At 46.3% G+C, this 19,244-nt stretch overlaps 1 protein-coding gene across 1 annotated transcript in view; it reads right to left on the minus strand.

Moving 5' to 3' along the window:
* The window catches only part of LOC147736399 (neutral amino acid transporter 9-like), a 418,993-nt gene that overhangs the window by 256,013 nt on the left and 143,736 nt on the right, over positions 1-19,244 (minus strand). The window contains exon 4 of the mRNA XM_086953750.1: positions 2,674-2,838. Within this exon, the coding sequence (XP_086809876.1) occupies positions 2,674-2,838 (165 nt within the window). The remainder of the gene's footprint in view (positions 1-2,673; positions 2,839-19,244) is intronic.

Below are 19,244 nucleotides of genomic sequence, written 5' to 3' on the forward strand. Positions count from 1 at the left end.
GCTGAATTTTTCTCAGATTGTTGGGCCCTGGCCCTACATTCTCTGATGAAGTGCCCTCCTTTGCCACAGTATAAACATAGTTTCAATTTACGCCGTCGCTCTCGTTCCTCGGAAGACAGAGGACCTCGGATACCCCCTATCTGCATGGGTTCGGTTCCATCCGTACTTTTGGCACTGTCTTCCTGCGGGATTTTCGGTTTGGGATACCATCCTCTGCCATCACTCCTGCTCCGATCTCCTCTTCTCTCCAACAGGCGATGGTCTAACTGCACCGTCAGGTCAATGAGTTCCTCACACGTCGCCGGAAGTTGGACTACCTGTGATAATACGTCCTTCAACTCGCTTCTTAAGCCTTGATAGAACAAAGAGGTCCGTTTTTCTTGTGGCCAATCGGTTTCGGCTAAGAGCCGGATAAAGGAAGTAATGTAAGACAACAAGTCCTGTGACCCCTGGCGCAATGTAAGCAGTTCCTTGTCCAAAGACAACATGTGAGTCTTTCGATCAAAAAGTTTCCTTAAGGCAGAACAAAAATCGGTGAACTGATGAAGAACGGGATCATTTTTTTCCATTAAAGGGATTGTACAGATGGCAGCATTTCCGCCCATGTATGACATCATAAACGCGGTCTTAGCCGCGTCGTCTTGGAACACAGTCGGTTTGCACAAAAAGTGGAGGCGGCACTGGTTCAAGAAAGTCTCAAATTTTTTGGGATCACCGTAGAACCGTTCAGGAGGAGCTAGAGGGATTCCGGTATTCTGAATGACATGTACTGTTGGTGCGTGGTCGGTGGAGGACGAAGGTATGGCATTGGGAGAAAAGAACCCACCCCCGGCTGCCATTGGGGTTGTAGGTTGCGATACAGTTTGTCCGGGAGGGGGAAGTGTAGCTTCTCTAATATAGGACCCTGCCCCTGGATTTTTTCGTGACATGCCAGCGACTTCCCTACGCATGGTGTTCATGTCCTTTCTTAGTTCCTGATTCTCAACTCGGGATGCATGCACTTCCTGCTGAAGTACGCTAAAGCCCTCAAGTAATGAGGCCAAAGCTGCACTCGTGTCCATGGTCCAGGCTAGGCTTCTTTCCTTGGGCTTGTCAATCTGTCAAGGTTAGCAGCGGACAAGTAATCCAAGGAAAGAACACACAAGCCACTAACCTGAGATATCTAGCCAGCGGGGACCACAGCGAGATGATAGTCTTCCCTATACCCAATAGAACTGACCCTCCCCGTGTGACACACACACCGGAGACAGGTAGTCCTCCTGGTAGGGGGAAGGATAGTTGATCAGGGAAGGTTGTTGTGAAGACACCCCTCTAGGTCTGGTCTAAGACTTCGGATGACTTCAAGGCACAACAATTTTGATAACCACCGCTCGTACAGCCTGGAGTCTCGAGAAGGCACTGACTCTAGTTCAAGCGGAAGGTGGGCTGTTAATTCACAGCTCAATCCAAGGAAAATTAGGTCTCAGTATATAGCACCGAGTAGTTAGATTCACTACCGGTGACAAGTATCGTACAGAGTCTAAATAGTTCAACTATCCACAGGGTTCGGGATACGAAGGGAAGGTAGAAGACTGCACTATGATAGCACGGCCGTGCTAAATGTCATGTGTCCGAATTCTACTCACGGGAAAGGAAAACGTATCTCGGCATCCTCAGCGGGAAGGAAAGCGTCCGCGCACACCCAACACTCGGCGTCCTCAGCGGGAAGGAAAGCGTCCGCGCACACCCAACTCTCTGCGTCCTCAGCGGGAAGGAAAGCGTCCGCGCACACCCAACTCTCGGCGTCCTCAGCGGGAAGGAAAGCGTCCGCGCACACCCAACTCTCGGCGTCCTCAGCGGGAAGGAAAGCGTCCGCGCACACCCAACTCTCGGCTCAAGGAAAGCTTAGTTCCAACACGATAAGCAACCGAAAGGATTGACAAGCACCCGGTAGTGGGATCAGAGTGTATTTATACACGCCCTGAAGGCGTGTTTCTCTTCACCAAGACCCCGGGCTTTCTGGGAGTTGTAGTGCCTCTTTGATAATGCCCTGTTCTCCCTTGATATCGCCTGGAAATCGCTGCATATGCTCAAACATGAGTCCCTTGCTCACTGCACCATCAGGATTCAAGCAAGCCGGGCCGAAGACGGCTGTAATCCCAGAAACCGGTCCCCGGAAGCTTGTTTCCTTTCCAGCAAAAGAATTGGCTTGGTAGTTTGGTCTGCCCTGTTCCCATGATGCACTGGGCCAGGGACAGACTAATTTGCATGTAGCCAGGTTCTGAGCTGGGATGGTGCAGTGAGCTAAAAAACGGTGATGGATCAAGCCCTGATCTGTTGACTGGGTACGAGTGTTCTGTTTAATTCAGATACTCTGTCCATCACCACCCCCTTTTCTGAAACATTTGCCTGGATGCATCACTTTGTAAAAATGGCCGTGTGGCGCATTTTTTATGCTGTTACGGCATCATAAAAAGTGACGCAATGGTAGTGTAAGGGCCTCATAATAGTGCCACACTTCTGATATCAGAGTCTTTTGAGACTGATGAAGGAACCCATAAATCTATCTCACGTCATAGTTTGTGAGACAGTGCTATATACTCTTGTTAGCCCTCGCCCCAACCCCCTCTCCCTGGCTGGTTCCATTGGTGTGTGTATCCTGTATATTACATCTCACAGTGGTGGTTTTCTTACCGTAGATGAACTCCCCGGTGTTGTAGAGGAAGTTGGCCATCAGGACCCAGTAAATAACCAGGGCTCCAACAACGACCAGTATAGAGAAGAAAAGACACAGCCAGCGGCCTATCCTGCCGAAGTAAAACTCACACACTTCTTGGAACTCGATGGAGAGATCCTTCCCTAAGGAAAGGAAGGAGAGAGAACAAGGGTGACATCAGACTCGGGTCTGTGGCAGGATGGCATCACATGTATTGATTATATATTATAACACACTTATCTAAGGAGGAGTGACATAACTCGGGATTAGGGACAGACATAATACCCTACTGTAAGCAATACTTACATCTTATATTGTTTTAGAAGACTGACAGCATGAAATACTCCTTTGAAGATGATCATCACATATCACACTGAGAGAGAGTGACATCATGCTTTGCTTTAAGTAAGAGGAACGGCACATAACGATTGATGACGAGTGAGGGACACTACACTATAATCTGGGAAAGATATGGGATAATGACATCTTGGATTGTCCTAAACAAGTAGATTAATTCACAAACATCAAAGTGCTAAATTTAGCAAAGCGTTCTAAAACCTGAATTGCATTTACATTAAAGGGAAAAGCAAAATGCAAATAGTGGCATAATAATTTTTACCACCTCATCATGCATCAATTAAGGCAAATCAACACATCATAGCAAATAAAAGCATTTTTTGAAAGGAAGAAAACATGTTACTTCAAAAAAAAAGTTTATGATAAGATGCAAAAAACATAACTGTATATATTATAGTCAGGGCCACTGGAATTATGCTATTGTGCAGCCGCATTGTTTACGCATTATTATTGACTTGCCGCATTTGACACATAATACATCATCTGCTGCATAATCTGCAGATTTTTACAAAAAATATTTTGTTTGTAGCTCAAACAGTTCAAAAGTTACTAAAATCGCAGGAACCCATGTTGCCGCACAGTGGAAGGACCTTTGCAAAAGTTGACTGGTTACCTTTCTGTTGCTTATTGCTGTATTTGGATATTAAATTGGTACTAATGAGGAGCAACCGATGCCCAAACAGTGATTAGGAAGTAAAAAATGATAAAATAATGAAGCAAGATTATTACAAAAAGTGCAGCATTATGCCGCATAATTTGCTTTTTCTTGCCAAATAATTTACTCAGCTCTGCCGTATTAATTTGGCCCTCCCCTGCCACATAATTCCAGCGACTCTGATTATACTTGTTAGACCTGACATCCTTGGCGTGGTTTTTCCCCCATCTTTTTGCCTCTAACTCATGTAGATGCTTTGGACACTCTGCCACTGCTGATCAGTGTCAGAGTGTAAGTGCTCCCTCTGTAAATTGTCCTATTGATTGGGTATACCTGATTGGCATATTTGTATCACCATGAAGTCCCTAGTAAAGTGCACTGTGTGTGCCAGGGCTGGTGATGACAGATGCTGCTAGTGGGCCTGCAGCGCAGATTGCGCCACCCACATAAGTAGCCCTAAAAAGGTGCCTCAAGCCTGCCAGCGCAGGGCCTGTGTGCAGTCAGTGGACTGCCATGTCCGCCTGGCCAGTGTCCCCACTGGCTGGGCCTAACCCTTCCCTGTCTGTGCACATCAGTCACCCCTATGGAAGGTCAAGGTACCCCCCTGGGCCGGGTGCAGTGTATGGTTAAGGTAGAGCATGTACTAGTGCAAGTAACATGCTCTGGTAGTGAGCAGCAGCCATTTTGTGTGCTCACTGCTGTAAGGCTGTCTTGCTCCATAGAGTAACATGGGGGAGGCTGGTCCCAGTGGATCCCAGCCTATCTTCCCATAGGAACAAGATGGGACATAAGTGTATGATATCCCTGAACTCAGAATTTAATAACACATCTTTTAGGAAAGGTGGTTTTTAAATTCTGTGTTTGAGAATAGTACTTTTTGGAAAGTGGCTGTTCTCTTGTCTAACCTTTCTGTGTGCCTGGGACTGTTTGTGGATTGACTGTCTGGGTTGAGGATGACAGGGTCTGCAGACCCCCCAGGGGGTTATGTGAGCCAGCCCGTGGATGAAAGGCAGCATCTGCTGCCAGGGAAGTGGGAGGAGATAGCATCTCATAGTGAAGGGCTGTGCCTGCCTAACCACAAAGCTGGCTCCACCTCCTGCTGGGCGACTGTCACCTCTGTCCCTGATACTGAGAGGAAGAAGGAAACCAGGAAACCCCCAGAGCCCCAGCAACACCCAGAACTGGTTTGGACCGGGCTCAGGGCCCCCTTAGCACAAAGACTTCAAAGGACTTCAAAGACCTTTTGGGGTATAAGAGAAGGACCCCTGACACCAGATTTTTAGATTCTACAATCAAGAGGAACCTCTGCCAGAAGAAGGACTGCTGAAGGAGCTGATGGAAGATTGCCTTGCTATGTGCTTTAAGGGCTGACCTATCCTGCTATCCAACTGAAGGAGAGGAGAAGAAAGGGACTTTGCTGTGTGCTGTGACCCTGCCTGCTTGAAACTGCCAAGACTTTGCTGTGTGCTGTGTCTGTAACTTGAATCCCCAAGGGCCTGAGAAGAGCTGGTCCCCTGTCTGCAACCCAGGGACATAAAGGTTGCCCCAGGACTACAAAACTCTGCTGTGCCCCCTGAAGCTGCTGTGCAGTGAAGAGATCGTGAAACACTGTGTTTGGGCTGTGTAGCGCACTGGCTGCTCTCTAATCTGAGCGAGGGCGCCGCGCTGAACCAGCCTGCCGTGTGGCCAAGATCGACGTGTTTATCGACACATGTGGGGTGAAGATCTGAAGCTTGTGGCCCTCTCCATTGCAAGAAGCACTGAAAACAACTGTGCGCCGCATCACCGTCGCAGCCCGGGGTCCGTGAACCCCAGTGGAAGTGCCCCGTATTTGGTCGGAGCCGACGCCACGAAGATCGAGCCCGCCGCGCTCTGATTGGTGAGATGCGTCACTTTGTAGATACCCCGCACCATGGCGCATCTTTTGAGCCGCCGCTGCATCAAAAAAGTGATGCAACTGCGGTGCAAAAGAGGCGCAAGGGGCTTGTAAATCTGCCCCTCAGTCTTTTGGCTGTGAGGGGTATGCACACCCCCTCGCGTCAATATGATACATATTCTTACCTCAAACGTCAGTCAGAGCACGTTGCATTGCTACAGGAAAGCACCTCACACTGCCAAAGGCTCACTGTCTTCGTGCAGGTGGCACGGACAGGTATACGCCACTGGATACTCATCACACGCCAGAGGGGTGCTGATATGGGTGAGGCCCGGTACCCCCCTCCATGTTGAGGAATTAATGGCTGACAGGGACAGATCGATACGTCTTCTTGTATGGCCATAAAGATGGGTGGCATATGATAATAGGGGCAATATATGCTCATAACACCGAGCAGGCAGCATACTGGCACTCCCTGTCGAGCGTTCTGGTGCATTGGAGTTTCCTCCCCTGGCTTATAGGAGGGGATTTCTTTTTTTTATTTTTTATGATTCAATACATGTCACAAACAAATAACATAGCAATTATAATCATTACGAACGGAAGTTGCCAATCAGTGTCTTTAGCAATTACAAAATAAATTTGCCAAGAAGGCAGCAACAAGAAGTTATAATCATGTTATCATTGAGGAATCGATTATCTATTTCATATACTGTATCATTGACTCCCATATCTGAATCCCACGTTTTTGTCGTTTGGCTGATTTTACAGCATATAAACTGTATTCATATTGAAAACATGATAAAATTTCGCCCGCCTCATCTCGAATGAGGGAGCCTCTCTTTGAAGCCAGCATGAAGCAATACAGAGACGAGCAACCACCGCAGCAATAAATAATATATATTTAAATTTGTACATTGGTTGCTCATTTGAGCTATTCCCCCAGATCCCAAGTAACATCATTACCTTCGATATTGATAAAGAAATGCCAGTAGCTTTGTGCAGAATCATTGTTATTTGTTTTTTAAATTGTGACAATGCTGTACATTAAAAAGACGTGCACAGCTTCTGCCCGATCAGAATGACATCTAAAGCATTTACCATTGTTGTTCCCACCCCACTTCATCATGCGTTCAGGTGCGTGGTATAAATCAGAGATAGTCTTAAAATGCTGCGTTTGTAAGTTCGCTGATAACAGTATTTTTCCTGCTATGTCTATTGAAGTCTGCATCACCTCTCCCTCAACCCCTAAACGTTCACCCATTTAAGGACATGAGTAACTAAATTATCCATTTGAGATTCAATTAGCATATCATATAGTACCCCAAACTTGGTCTTTCTTCTGATAGCCTTTACAATTGGAAGCGTCAAGACTCCCACATTCAGATGATGTCTACCAAGATAGTCACGCAGTTGGAGGTACTTCAAAAAATCATGATATTAAAGTTGATAATTTTCAGCTAATTCCTCATATGAGCATAACATCCCTCCCTTGGATAGAGCAGTCAAATATCGGATCCTCTGCAACTTCCAAAACAAAATCTTAAGATCCCAAAATATTTCCGGAAACTTAATAGCTGAATCAAGCGGAGTGTAGTAATTAATTTGCTGGATATTCAACCACTTACATGCCGTTTTCCAAGCCTTATAGGCCGAAATCATGATCCTAAACCTATATTTTTTTATAGTAGCTTGGTCTCGGAAAATTTCAGTATTACATTTCTAGCTTCTTCCCCTAACGTTAGTTGGTATATTGAGGGAGATTCTGCCTCTATCGCATCATCCCCTGTTAATAAAATATGTATATTTTGCCGTAAACAAACATAGTAATAAAAACAATAATTTGGAATGGACCAACCTCCCCTATCTAATGATAGCATCATGTATTTCAAAGCTCTGCTGGCTTTGTGTTGGCCCCAGATAAATCTATCACATATAGATTGAAGCCCTTGCAGCTGTTTGTTAGTTAACTCTAATGGCCCAGCTCTAAAATAGTAGAGTACTTTAGGGAGGATAATCATTTTAATAACATGTTGTCTCCCGACTAGAATCAAGTGCAAGCACTCCAAATGATCTAACTGCTGCTTAACCGCTAGGGTAATAGTACCCCAATTGACCTCGATAAGTTCTTGTAAGGATATTTTGATTTTTATACCAAGATATCGAGCTTCATCTGTTACCCGACTCTCCCCTGGGCAGCCCTGGTGGGTACATACTATCTGTGCTTTGGCCGCATTAAATTTGTATCCTGACACCACCCCAAATTCTTCGGCCAGCTTTTCTATCTCCCTTATAGCCTGTGCAGGATCAGCAGAGGCAGCCACAATATCATCTGCATATGATAGAACTCGTATCTGGTAAGGCCCAAATTCCATAGACTTAATCGTGTTACTTTGTTCTAGTATCTGTACAAATGGGGCAATATATAATGCAAAAAGTAATGGGGAACAAGGACATTCCTGCCTTGTACCTCTGTTAATACAAACTTCCTGGGATTCCCTCCCCATAACACAAATTCTAGCTCTTGGTGATTGGTATACATACTTTGAATCGACTTAATAAAATCTGGTCCAAACCCCATCCTGTGCAGAATACCCCACAAGAAAACCCACGATACCCAATCGAATGCCTTCTAGGCATCGAGAAATATTAGCCCCAAGTTTTTATGATGCGCATTATCAAAATCAATGAGAGTAACAACTCTATGGATATGGTTAATAGTGCTTCTACCAGAAATTATTCCATTTTGGGACATGGAAACCAAGGGCATAATGACCCGCATTAACCTATTGGCTAAAATCTTGCATAAAGGTTCCCATCCGCGTTTAACAAAGATATTGGTCTGTATGACCCTGGTATGTTAGGGGGTTTGTCCTTTTTCTTAATACAACAATATCCTCATCCCACGAGGGAGGCGCGTTCCTCCTCTGTGCTGCCTGAAAAACGCCCAGTATATCAGTTTTCAAGATTGGAAAAAGCATCTGATAAATTTTCAATGGTAATTTACCTGGACCAACAGCTTTCCCCTGCGCTAACTGTCCTAACGCTGCCTCAATTTCCTCCCTAGTTATCAGTTCTTCTAATGCTGCTTGATCCTCAACACGTATCCGATTCAATACCAATTTTTGGAAGAAATGTTCAGTATCAATTTCCTCAAGATCATAATGTTTATATAGCTCCTGATAGAACTCATGGAAACCCCCCAAAATAACCTCTTCTGTTTCAACCGTATTGCCCATCACCTCAGACATAGCAAAAATTCTTTGAGAGGATTGTCTAGCTCTAAGTCTCAGTGCAAGATGCCACCCAGTCGATTCGCCATATTCGTATCTAGTTTGTTTATAGGTATTGTATTGAATGGCAATGTTTTTGCACCAAATCGCATTGATTTTTGCTTTGACAGACGCTAACTTATGATTTATGGCTTTAACATCTAACCCCTTTCTAAGGATCATTATCAATTCCAATTCTGCTTCCCGAAGCTCTTCCAGCAGCTGGTTTGTTATTGTTTGCCCTTGTTTGTGTTTAGCACACCCAAAACTAAGTGCCTCGCCCCGTATTCCAGCTTTAAGAGTGTCCCACACCATCGAACCAGAGGCAGATCCCCTATTTATATCAAGAAAATCCCTTGTCCAACTAGTCAGATGATCTCTAAATGCCTTTTCACTCAATAATTTACTATTAAAAGAGAATGGCCTTCCGCCCTTCCTCTGCCTAATCATATATTAATCCAGCAAAAGAGGGCAATGATCCGCAGTGATTTGGGGCCAGACCTGAATTTCTGCACAAACTATAAATGCCCTGGGCATAAATATATAATCCAGTCGTACCAATTTTTGATGTGAGTAGAACGTAATTCCTGGATCTGTCGGATGTATTGTCCTCCATGTGTCCACTAACCCATGATCCCGCTATACTTGAACTAAGGATTTAAAAACTTTGGGTTTACGACCCAGAAATTTATATATAGATTTAAGATTTACCCATCAAGGTGAATATTAAAATCCCCACATAAGATTAGCAGAGTGGGACGGCAAGCCAATTCAATATTTAGATCTTTCAATATACCAGCTTCATCAGCATTTGATCCATAAACAGCACAAATAGTAGACTTAATTGTTCCTATTAAACATTCGACAATCACCCATCTCCCATAGCTATCCGTCTTTACCTTCCCCTCGCTAAAGTACCACTATGACCTTTAACAATACTGACTCCCCTATTGGTAAAGGTCTGCCTGGTTGTAGCAAGGAGTGTGTATCCTAATTCTTCCAGCACTTTGCGTTTAGCCCACGGTATATGAGTTTCATGGATACACAAAATGTCTGGTTTTATAATGCGAAGTTCTGTGGCTATCCTACATCTTTTATTACTATTATTTAAACCAAAAACATTAAAAGAGCATATAAGACTTCCCTTAGCCGCCTTATTTCCAATATCCCACAAAGTAAGCCGATGATAGCTGACTCATTCTAAATTTTAGTCTTAATGTTGATCTGATACTGATTGACCATCCTGAAAAATCAAAAATATTTGCACATGGATTGACTTTTATGAAATGCAGCCCGCCCTACCGTGCCCTCACACCACACCCTCATGCCTCTCAGTAGACCCACCCCCAACCCTCCCCAAAGACCACTGCTCCCCACTCCCTCTCCCCAATTTGTCCACACAACTTTCATGATTTTTGATGCATTCCCAAATTTCCAAGGATTTGTAAACCTGGGAATACGTCAAAATCTTATGCCTGCCCAGCTGAGGTGTACTAAGGAGAAATATGTTTATTTCTCCTCGTTTTTTCCTCTTTCTGCAGCACACATGGAAAGAGGAAAAAGCCTCTCAGGATTGTTTTTGTGTAGGGAGGTGTCCCTTCCTACACAAAAACCATCCTGCCTGTAATGCAGGCACTCTTGCACAATGGGGCAAGGGTGCCTGCGTTGGCGCTAGGCTGCCAAAACAGCACCAGCGTAGTGGGAAAGGACTGGAAATATACAGAGTATTCCTGCCCTTTCCCTGTGACGCAGGGCAGTGCAGCAAGGTAACCTGATACACAGCGCCACAGTTCCAGTAAATATGCCCCTACCAAAAATGGGAGAAAAGGTTAACGCTATTGAAAGCAGGTGTTAAAAGCATGTGTGATGTGCTGCACTATACAAATACGAAGTTGGAAAAGTTGGAAAGGTATAATATTATCTACTGGAAGGGTTCCCATCCACTACAAATCATATGATAGACTAACACACACAGCCTCACACAATTGTGTGCATGGCGCATGGCTGCCAGATTGTGCGCGGGTACTAGGGAGAGGGGAGAAGTGTGCCATATCTCAGTAGATATGGTGCTCTCCTGCTCCTTTCCTGTCACGCAAAATAGCGCTGCAACTTTGAATGCTGCGCTGCAGTGGTTGACACTTTACTAAATCTGCCCTTATAGGTCTCTGATAGGATGGATTGCTCTCACTGAAGTTAAAATCCTGCCACATTTTATTCCTCTTCTGCTCAATACCTTGCTGCTTACCTACTTGCTTTATAGGGTCGAACCTGCTAGAGCATGCGTATCACTTGCAAGACACTGTTGATAGGAAAAAGGGGGCTTGGAGCCTGCCCGTTGCATACAATATGCTTGTGTGGCATTCTTCTTTACAGCCAGGTAACTGTTCACTGCAGGCTAGCATAGTTTGTGTTCCTCTCTCTGGAGCATGGACCAAGCTCTGACTGGTCAACTTAATAACTGCTTCCAATGTGATTGAGGTACTATTTTGTTATTTTCAACTTCTAGTGCCTTGCGAACAGAAGGCATATGACTGGCAAAAATGTGCCCAGCAGGACAAAGTTCCTAAATTTAATTTTCTACAGTTAACTTGCTTTTATTTTGTCAATTCTTCTTTTCTCACTTTGCACTCATGTTTTGTTTTGTTTTCACTTGTGGGCGCTGTTCTCAAAAGATGCTGATTAGCTTGATCTATATAGTGCAAAGTAACATTGTTTCTTTAAGTTTTTAATTATGTAGTGCAGCACACCCCAATCCATCGAACTCCACTCCAATCTGCCCCACTCCAATCCACGCCAATATACCGCAGAGTCCAACCAATCCAATCCACTCTAACCACTCAATCCTATCCAACACAGACCAATCAAATACACTCCACTCCAATCCACCACACTCCAATCGTCCCAACCCACCATACTCCTATCTGCCCCACTCCAGTCCAAAACAATCTACCCCACTCTAATCCAAAACAACCCGACCCACTACAATCCAGTGATCTAAAAACCATCTCCCCCACTCCAATTCAAAACGATCTACTCTAGTCCAAAACAATCTGCCCCACTCTAATTCAATTTGGCCCACTCCATTCCAAAACAATCTGCCTCACACCATTTATTCTAAAACAATCTGTTCCACTCCAATATGCCCAACTCCAGTCAAACAATGTGCCCCACTCCAATCTGCCACATTCCAATTTAAAGCAATCTGCCTTACTCCAATCCAAAGCAATCTTCCCCACTCCATTCCAAAATAATAGCCCTACTCCACTCTAAAACAATATGCCCCACTCTAAGCCAAAACAATCTGCCCCACTCTAATATAAAACAATCTACCCCACTCCAATCCAAAACAATCTGTCCCACTCCAAACCTATCTGCCACACTTCAATCTGCTCCACTCCATTCCAAAACAGTCTGCCCACTAAAATCTGCCACATTCCAATCCAAAACAATCTGCCCCATTCCAATCAAAAGCAATGTGCACCACTACAATCAAAAACAATACGCCTCACTCGAATCTGCCCCACTCCACTTCAAAACAATCTGCCCTACTCCAATGCAAAATATTGTGCCCCATCAATCTGCCCTGCTCCATTCCAAAACAATCTGCTCCACCCCAATCCAGAAAGGTCTGCTCTCCTCCTATCCAAAACAATCTGCTCAGGTCCAAAACAAGGCAATCTGCTCCACTCTAATTCAAAACAATCTGCACCATCCAATCCAAAACAACCTGCCCCACTCCAATATAAAGCAATCTGCCCTTCTCCAATTTGCCCCACTCCAAAGCAAAAAATCCTTCCCCACTCCAATCCAAAACAATCTGGTTTATTCCAAAACAAAACAATCTGCCCCACTTCAATCCGCCACCCTCCAATACAAAACAATCTGCTCCGCTCCAATACAAAACCATCGGCCCTACTCAAATCCAAAACAAGCTGCCTCACTCCAATTCAAAACAATCTTCACCACTCCATTCCAAAACAACCTGCCCCACTCCAATCTAAGACAAACTGCCCTATTCAAATCTTCCCCACTCCAATCAAAAACATTCTGCCCCATTCCAATCCAAAACCATCTGCCCCACTCCAATACAAAACAATTTGTCCCACTCCAATCCAAATTGCCCACTACAATACAATTCACTCCAAACCAATCCCCCTCACCCCAATGCAATACAATCCATCTCACCCTAATCCACACCCCACTCCATCCCAATGAACCCCCTCCAAAGCACCACAATCTGCCCCACTCCAATCCACTCCATCCCAATCCACACCACTCCATCCCAATTCACCCCCTCTGAAGCACCACAATCTGCATCACTCCAAACCAATCCAGTCCAACCCAATCCATTCTATCCTATCCCATTCCATCTCAAACACATCAAATCCACCCCACCCCACTGCACCCCAATCTAATCCACTCCTCTCCAGTCCAATTCACCCCACTCAAATCCAACCCACCTCCTCCAATCCACTCCACTGCAGTCCAATCCATCTCATTCCAGTCCAAGACACCCTACACCAACCCAACCCACCCCACTCCAATCTATCCCATTCCAATCTTACCCACCCCACTCCAATCAAATCCAACCCATTCCGATCCAATCCAACCCACTTCACGTCCAATTCAAACAAATTCACCCACTCAAATCCAATCCAGCCAAATCAAATACACCATAACCTAATCCACCCACCCACTTCAATCTAATTAATGTTAATCCTTCCCAGTCCAATTCAGAACAGTTCAACTTAATCCACCACACTCCAGTACAATCTACCCCACTCAAACCACCTTAACTCATCCTACCCCAGTCCAATGCAAACCAATCCACTCGAGTCCACCCAACCTGTTCCATTCCAATCTAACCCACTCCAGTCTTATCCACCCCATTTCAGTCAAGTCCACTTATATCCAGACCACTCAAATCCAATATACTCAATTCCAATCAAAACCACCAACATCCAATCCCTCCCACTGCAATCCACCCCACTTGAAGGCACCCCACTATAATCCAGCCCACTCTAATCAACCCCACCTCAATCCAATCCACCCCAAACCAATCCACCCCAATCCAATTCACCACACTCAATCCAAAATACCCCACTCTATGAAATTGCTCTCACTCAACCCAATTCACCCCACCCAATTAAATTCACCCTACTCCAATCCACCCCAGCTCAATGCAATCCACTCCATCTCAATGCAATCCACCCACTGTAATCCACCCAACTTTAATCGACCCAACTCTAATTGACCCACTCTAATCCACCCCAGGAACCCTCGTCTTATCCACCCCACTCAATCCAATTCAACCCACTCAAGCCAATTCACCCCACTCCAATCTAGCCCATCTCAATGCAATCCACTCTACCTCAATGCAATCCACCCCATTCTCATCCAGCTCACTTGAACTCACCCACTTCAATTAACTCCACCCCAATCCAATGCACCCCACCTCACCCCACTCCAATCAAACCCACCTCACCCAACCACACCCAACTCCAATCCAATCCACTCAACCCCACCCTCCCTACTCTATCTCATTTCAATCCATCCCACTCTAATCCACCCTATCTCATCCACACAACTCCAATCCAACCCTCTACATTACAATCCACTCTGCCCCACTTTACTCCAATTGTACCCCACTCTACTCTAACCCTGGGCAATGAACACCACTCCACTAGTGGAAGTTGCAGAGATTTGGTAATTTCCCAATTCATTTAAAACACGGAAATAATACAAGAATTCCCACTCCGCTATGCAATGGCATTACCTACTGTACCCACAGTAAACTAACTTTATCTTTACATGCTAAAAAGCATATGACCATTTCACAAAAGTAAAATTTGAAAAACATCAGGCAATGAGAGAGGTGATGATTTTGCGGTCACCCCTTACCTAGGGGGAGGGCAAGCAGATGCCTTGAACACAAAGAGCATATCATGCCGTGGTGGTCCCATCCTCCTAGGACCAACCGAAGAAAAGCTATGGGCAAAAATAAAATGCCAACCAAAGGCCCAGCAAAGCATTACGGGGCGAGAGTCTAGAGTTTAGTGAATATTATAGTATTAGCACTCAGCTGAGCCGGAGAGACTGCCCCTAGAGGAGTATTTTGATATTGGATACTATAATATTCACTGCACTCTAAAATATCGTCCCATAATGCTATGCAGGGCCTTTGGTTGTGATTGTATTTTTGCCCATACCTGTGCTTGGGGTGGTCCTAGGAGGATAGGACCGCCACCAAACGTTCAGCATGATGTGCTCTTGTGTTCAAGGCATCTGCTTGGTTCTTTCTCTAGATTAGGAAGGACCCCAAAATCATCTCCCCTCTCACTGCTTGCTATTTTTCATTTTTATTTTTGTGAGATAGCTATATGCATATTATCATGCAAAGATAGTTATTTTATTTGTCATTAAAGGTATGTGAGATTTCTATTTACATCTTTTATTGATACATTCTGGAATAGACTATGGTACTCATATTGCATTGATAAAACAATTCTACTTTACATGCTACAAAGCAGTATGGAACCAATTCACAACAGTGCGCTTAGGAAAATATCAGTCAATGAGAGAGGTGATGATTTTGGGTTCTCCCCTAACCTAGTGGAAGGACCAAGGAGGTGCCTTGAACACAAAGAGCATATCATGCTCAATGATTGTGGTGGTCCCATCCTCCTAGGACCACCAAAAGCAAAGTTATGGGCAAAAATACAATGCCAACCAAGGGCCCAGCAAAGCAATATGGGGCGTGATTCTAGAGTGAATATTATAGTATTAGCTCTCAGCTGCACCTGGAGAGCCTGCCCCTTGAGGAATGTTTTGATATTGGTTACTATAATATTCACTACACTCTAGAACCTTGTCCCATAATGCTTTGCAGGGCCATTAGTTGGGATTGTATTTTTGCCCATAACTGTGCTTGGGGTGGTTCCTAGGAGGGTAGGACCACCACCAATCGTTCAGCATGATGTGCTCTTTGTATTCAAGGCATCTGCTTGGTTCTCTCCCTAGGTTAGTGAGGACATCAAAATCATCACCTTTCTCACTGGTTGCTATATTTTCTTTTTTGCATTTGGGAGATCACTCTATGCTTTTTATGTATTGATAGAGGTACTAGTTGTTTTATCAAGGGTATGAGAGGTTTCTGTTTTATTAATTGGGGTGAAGTGGAACGGAGTTGTGAAGTGGAGATTTTGATCAATTCCGCAGAATTCTGTGTTGTGGTACTATGCCCACCCTTAGCAGCGATACCTGGTTGGATCAGGCGCTGTTGGGTGTGAGAGTGGTGCTTGGGGGGGTAACTGGGGTTAGATACAGGGGGATTCTCAGGGGAGGTGTGAGGGGGTATTGACCTCCCTTTCCCCTCCTCGCCGCAGGTCAACAGTGGAGGATCTGGTGTGGAGTGATAGGGAGAGAACGGGGATTCTCTGGAGCAAGCAGGAGGTAGCAGGGTCAGCCTGGGGAGCGGGGCCAGTATACAGGATGTCTGGCGCCCGGACAGGGTGTATGGTACACTTACAGGGGAGGCTAGGGCTACACGGCGGGGAGAGAGCAGAGGGAGCAGCAGTCAAAGCGGGGGCAAGAGCGTGGGGGTTTAGCTCCCAGCACCATGTCTCTGTTTTGCAGGTTAGTAGGTTGGCCTGGGGACCAGACTCGAGAAAGCCTGATGCAGCCCGTCAACACTGAGGTGAAGTGCTAGCAAAGCCCCGCATGGCTAGCGGGCATGCATCGGGGACAGCAAGGTCACGGCCACAAGAAGGTCTAGCATGACCTCAGCGGTGTGACGAGCAGAGGGATGTGCGGTGCCTGCTTCCCAGGCATAATACAGGACTGCATGTTCTGCTTCGAGTGAGAGATGGGGAGGGGAAGGTACGGCCCCCACTGGTAGGCTGATGAAAGTTCAATCAATGCTCTCTGTGCAGATACTGCCCTCTGGGGGAAGATAATGAGGCACCTAGGGATTCGGCGCAGATAAAGGACACTTTACTGGATTACGATCAAGGCAGTCTTGAAGAAGGGGAATTGAGAGATGATGATGAGAGTCAATTAGAAGTGCGCAACTGGTGGCCGGAGGGTGCTGTGGGGGGGTCATCAAACTTTCTGCAGATAGTATATAACAGATCCCAAGGGCACAGCGGAACACAGAAGTTTGTGAACGGACGTGGGGACAACAAGTAATGGCAAAGCAGCGGGCCCTAAGCGGGCACTGACCTTGACACCAAGTGAGATTCTGAAATATGGTTTGGATGCTCACATGGTGGTCTATGCAAAGGACACAGACAGTTAGGCACAGGGTAGCGGGGAGGCCTGCAGAAGCAGGTTATTGGAGTCCCCAGCACCCCAGGAGGCATGCATGAAATTACCAAGAGTGGGGCAGTCTGCAAGGAAAGACACATCAAGCAAGGAGGCCCGCGCAACAATGGTGGCTACTGGAAGGAAAGCATGGGTGCCTCTAGACAGTGGGGAGGCCCGCTTGCAGAACAGGAGATACATGTCGTACTCTGGAGTGGGCACGGAGGACCCCACAGTGTGCATGGGTGATTACACACAGAAGCAGGGGGACAAAAAAAAGGATGCATCAGAGCAGGGGACGTTAGCAGACAAGGAGGACTCCAAAGGGTCAGGGACTAGGGTTGGAGGGAGGGGAAGAGGGACACACAGGACGACTCGAGAAGCAAGGTTGAGAGTAAAGAGGTCAAATTTTAGAAGCTGACGTACATGGTGATGGCTAAGCCTTTGGGGGCAAAAACAAAAAATGTGAGGTATCGGAGAGAGAACCTAGCTGTTAGAGTAAATAACCATCAGTGATAGATGTAATCTTGAAAGGAAAAATGTCCTTTCTTGAGTCCTCTCACTCACCAGAGTTTCCTCACTGTGACATGCTTCATCATAGGGGCCATCCCAATCCGCTGCGGGTTGAGGCGTGCTGCGACTTGCGAGGATACGTAGGAGCACTTAAGGTGAGGAAACTATGGGGTCTATTAGGATGGCGGACGGATGCATGACCACTAGGCTGGAGGCGGCGGAAAATGCACTTCAACGTCCACCAGCAGCGGGCCTTCTGTCCGCCATATTAGGAAGGGGAACTGGGCACATTTACTGTCCGCCGCGTCAAAACGTGAACCGCCGCGGGAACACACCAGACACCACGGCGGACGTAGCTAATCCAGGCTCACCGCCGTGCGGAATGACGTCTCGACCGTCCGCAATATTACGATGTCGCAAACAAACCAAAACACCATAGCGGAAACACCTCCATCTCATAGACGGCGGAAGCACCACAACGGAGACGGAAAGCATTGCCTCGAGACCCACCGCGTGGACCCGACCGCCATGGACCCAGCAATACACGCCTTCCCGGCCCTTTTCCTACTTCATTACCAGCAAGTCTTGCACCGTCGTGGATGCCGCTGCAGGTACGCACGCATGCAATACACACATACCACGCCACCGCATGCATGAACACTGGTACCTGTCCACACCAGACACCCTGGTGGGGACAGGAACACACACAGTGCACCCACACCAGTCCCACTTCAGCACAATCACCCCCCACATCAGGCACACGCCACCCACACAACACCACAGCCAGCCCACGGACATCGCACCGTAGCGGCGCACACGCCAGAACCCAAGTGTCCAAGATACCAGCCGGGCAGACAGGTAGGCATGGCCCGTCCACTCAGCCCACAGGGCCTCCATTCCACCACACACACAGAAGGCACAGCACACACACAAGGAGACATGCAGGAGCATCAACAAGTCCCCCAGGCCTACCCCAGGAAGCTGCACATAGGCCATCCCTTCCCCCCACCCAACAGCTGGACATGCACTGAATGTTGGGGTGAACATGAATACAAGTCACCCAACCACAGGGCATTGGCAACAGAATCACCAAAATGAACCCCACATTGATGCAAAGTACACTCTGTACAATTACAAATACAACACACACATCACACATGAACATCAACCACCACAAACACACCACCAGACCATACACAAGCCACCAATACCCACAGCCAGTCACACATATCAGAAGCCAGCTGCAATGGAGAGCATGCACACAGATACTAAAAAGCCACGGTGACACTTAAGAAAAGGCATAGGGCTAACACAAAGCATGTCTACAGCAGACACAGGAAAAGCAACACAGCACAACACCCTAGTCTAGCAAACAACACCTGGATGGCACAGTCAAGCAATGCAAACCACAGTGAACTGTGTGCAACAACAACTCTGGGTTACAAGAAGGCAAGCCTTGCAGAGGCACAAGAAGCATAGGAAGTGCACAAAGCCAAATGCAGAAGATCAGAAGGATGCACATTAGGCCAATGCAAGCCAAAATACACTCCCAGCACTGCATGCATGACAAGTAGT

The sequence above is a fragment of the Lissotriton vulgaris genome, chromosome 1_2, assembly GCF_964263255.1.
Source record: "Lissotriton vulgaris chromosome 1_2, aLisVul1.2, whole genome shotgun sequence".
NCBI lineage: Eukaryota > Metazoa > Chordata > Amphibia > Caudata > Salamandridae > Lissotriton > Lissotriton vulgaris.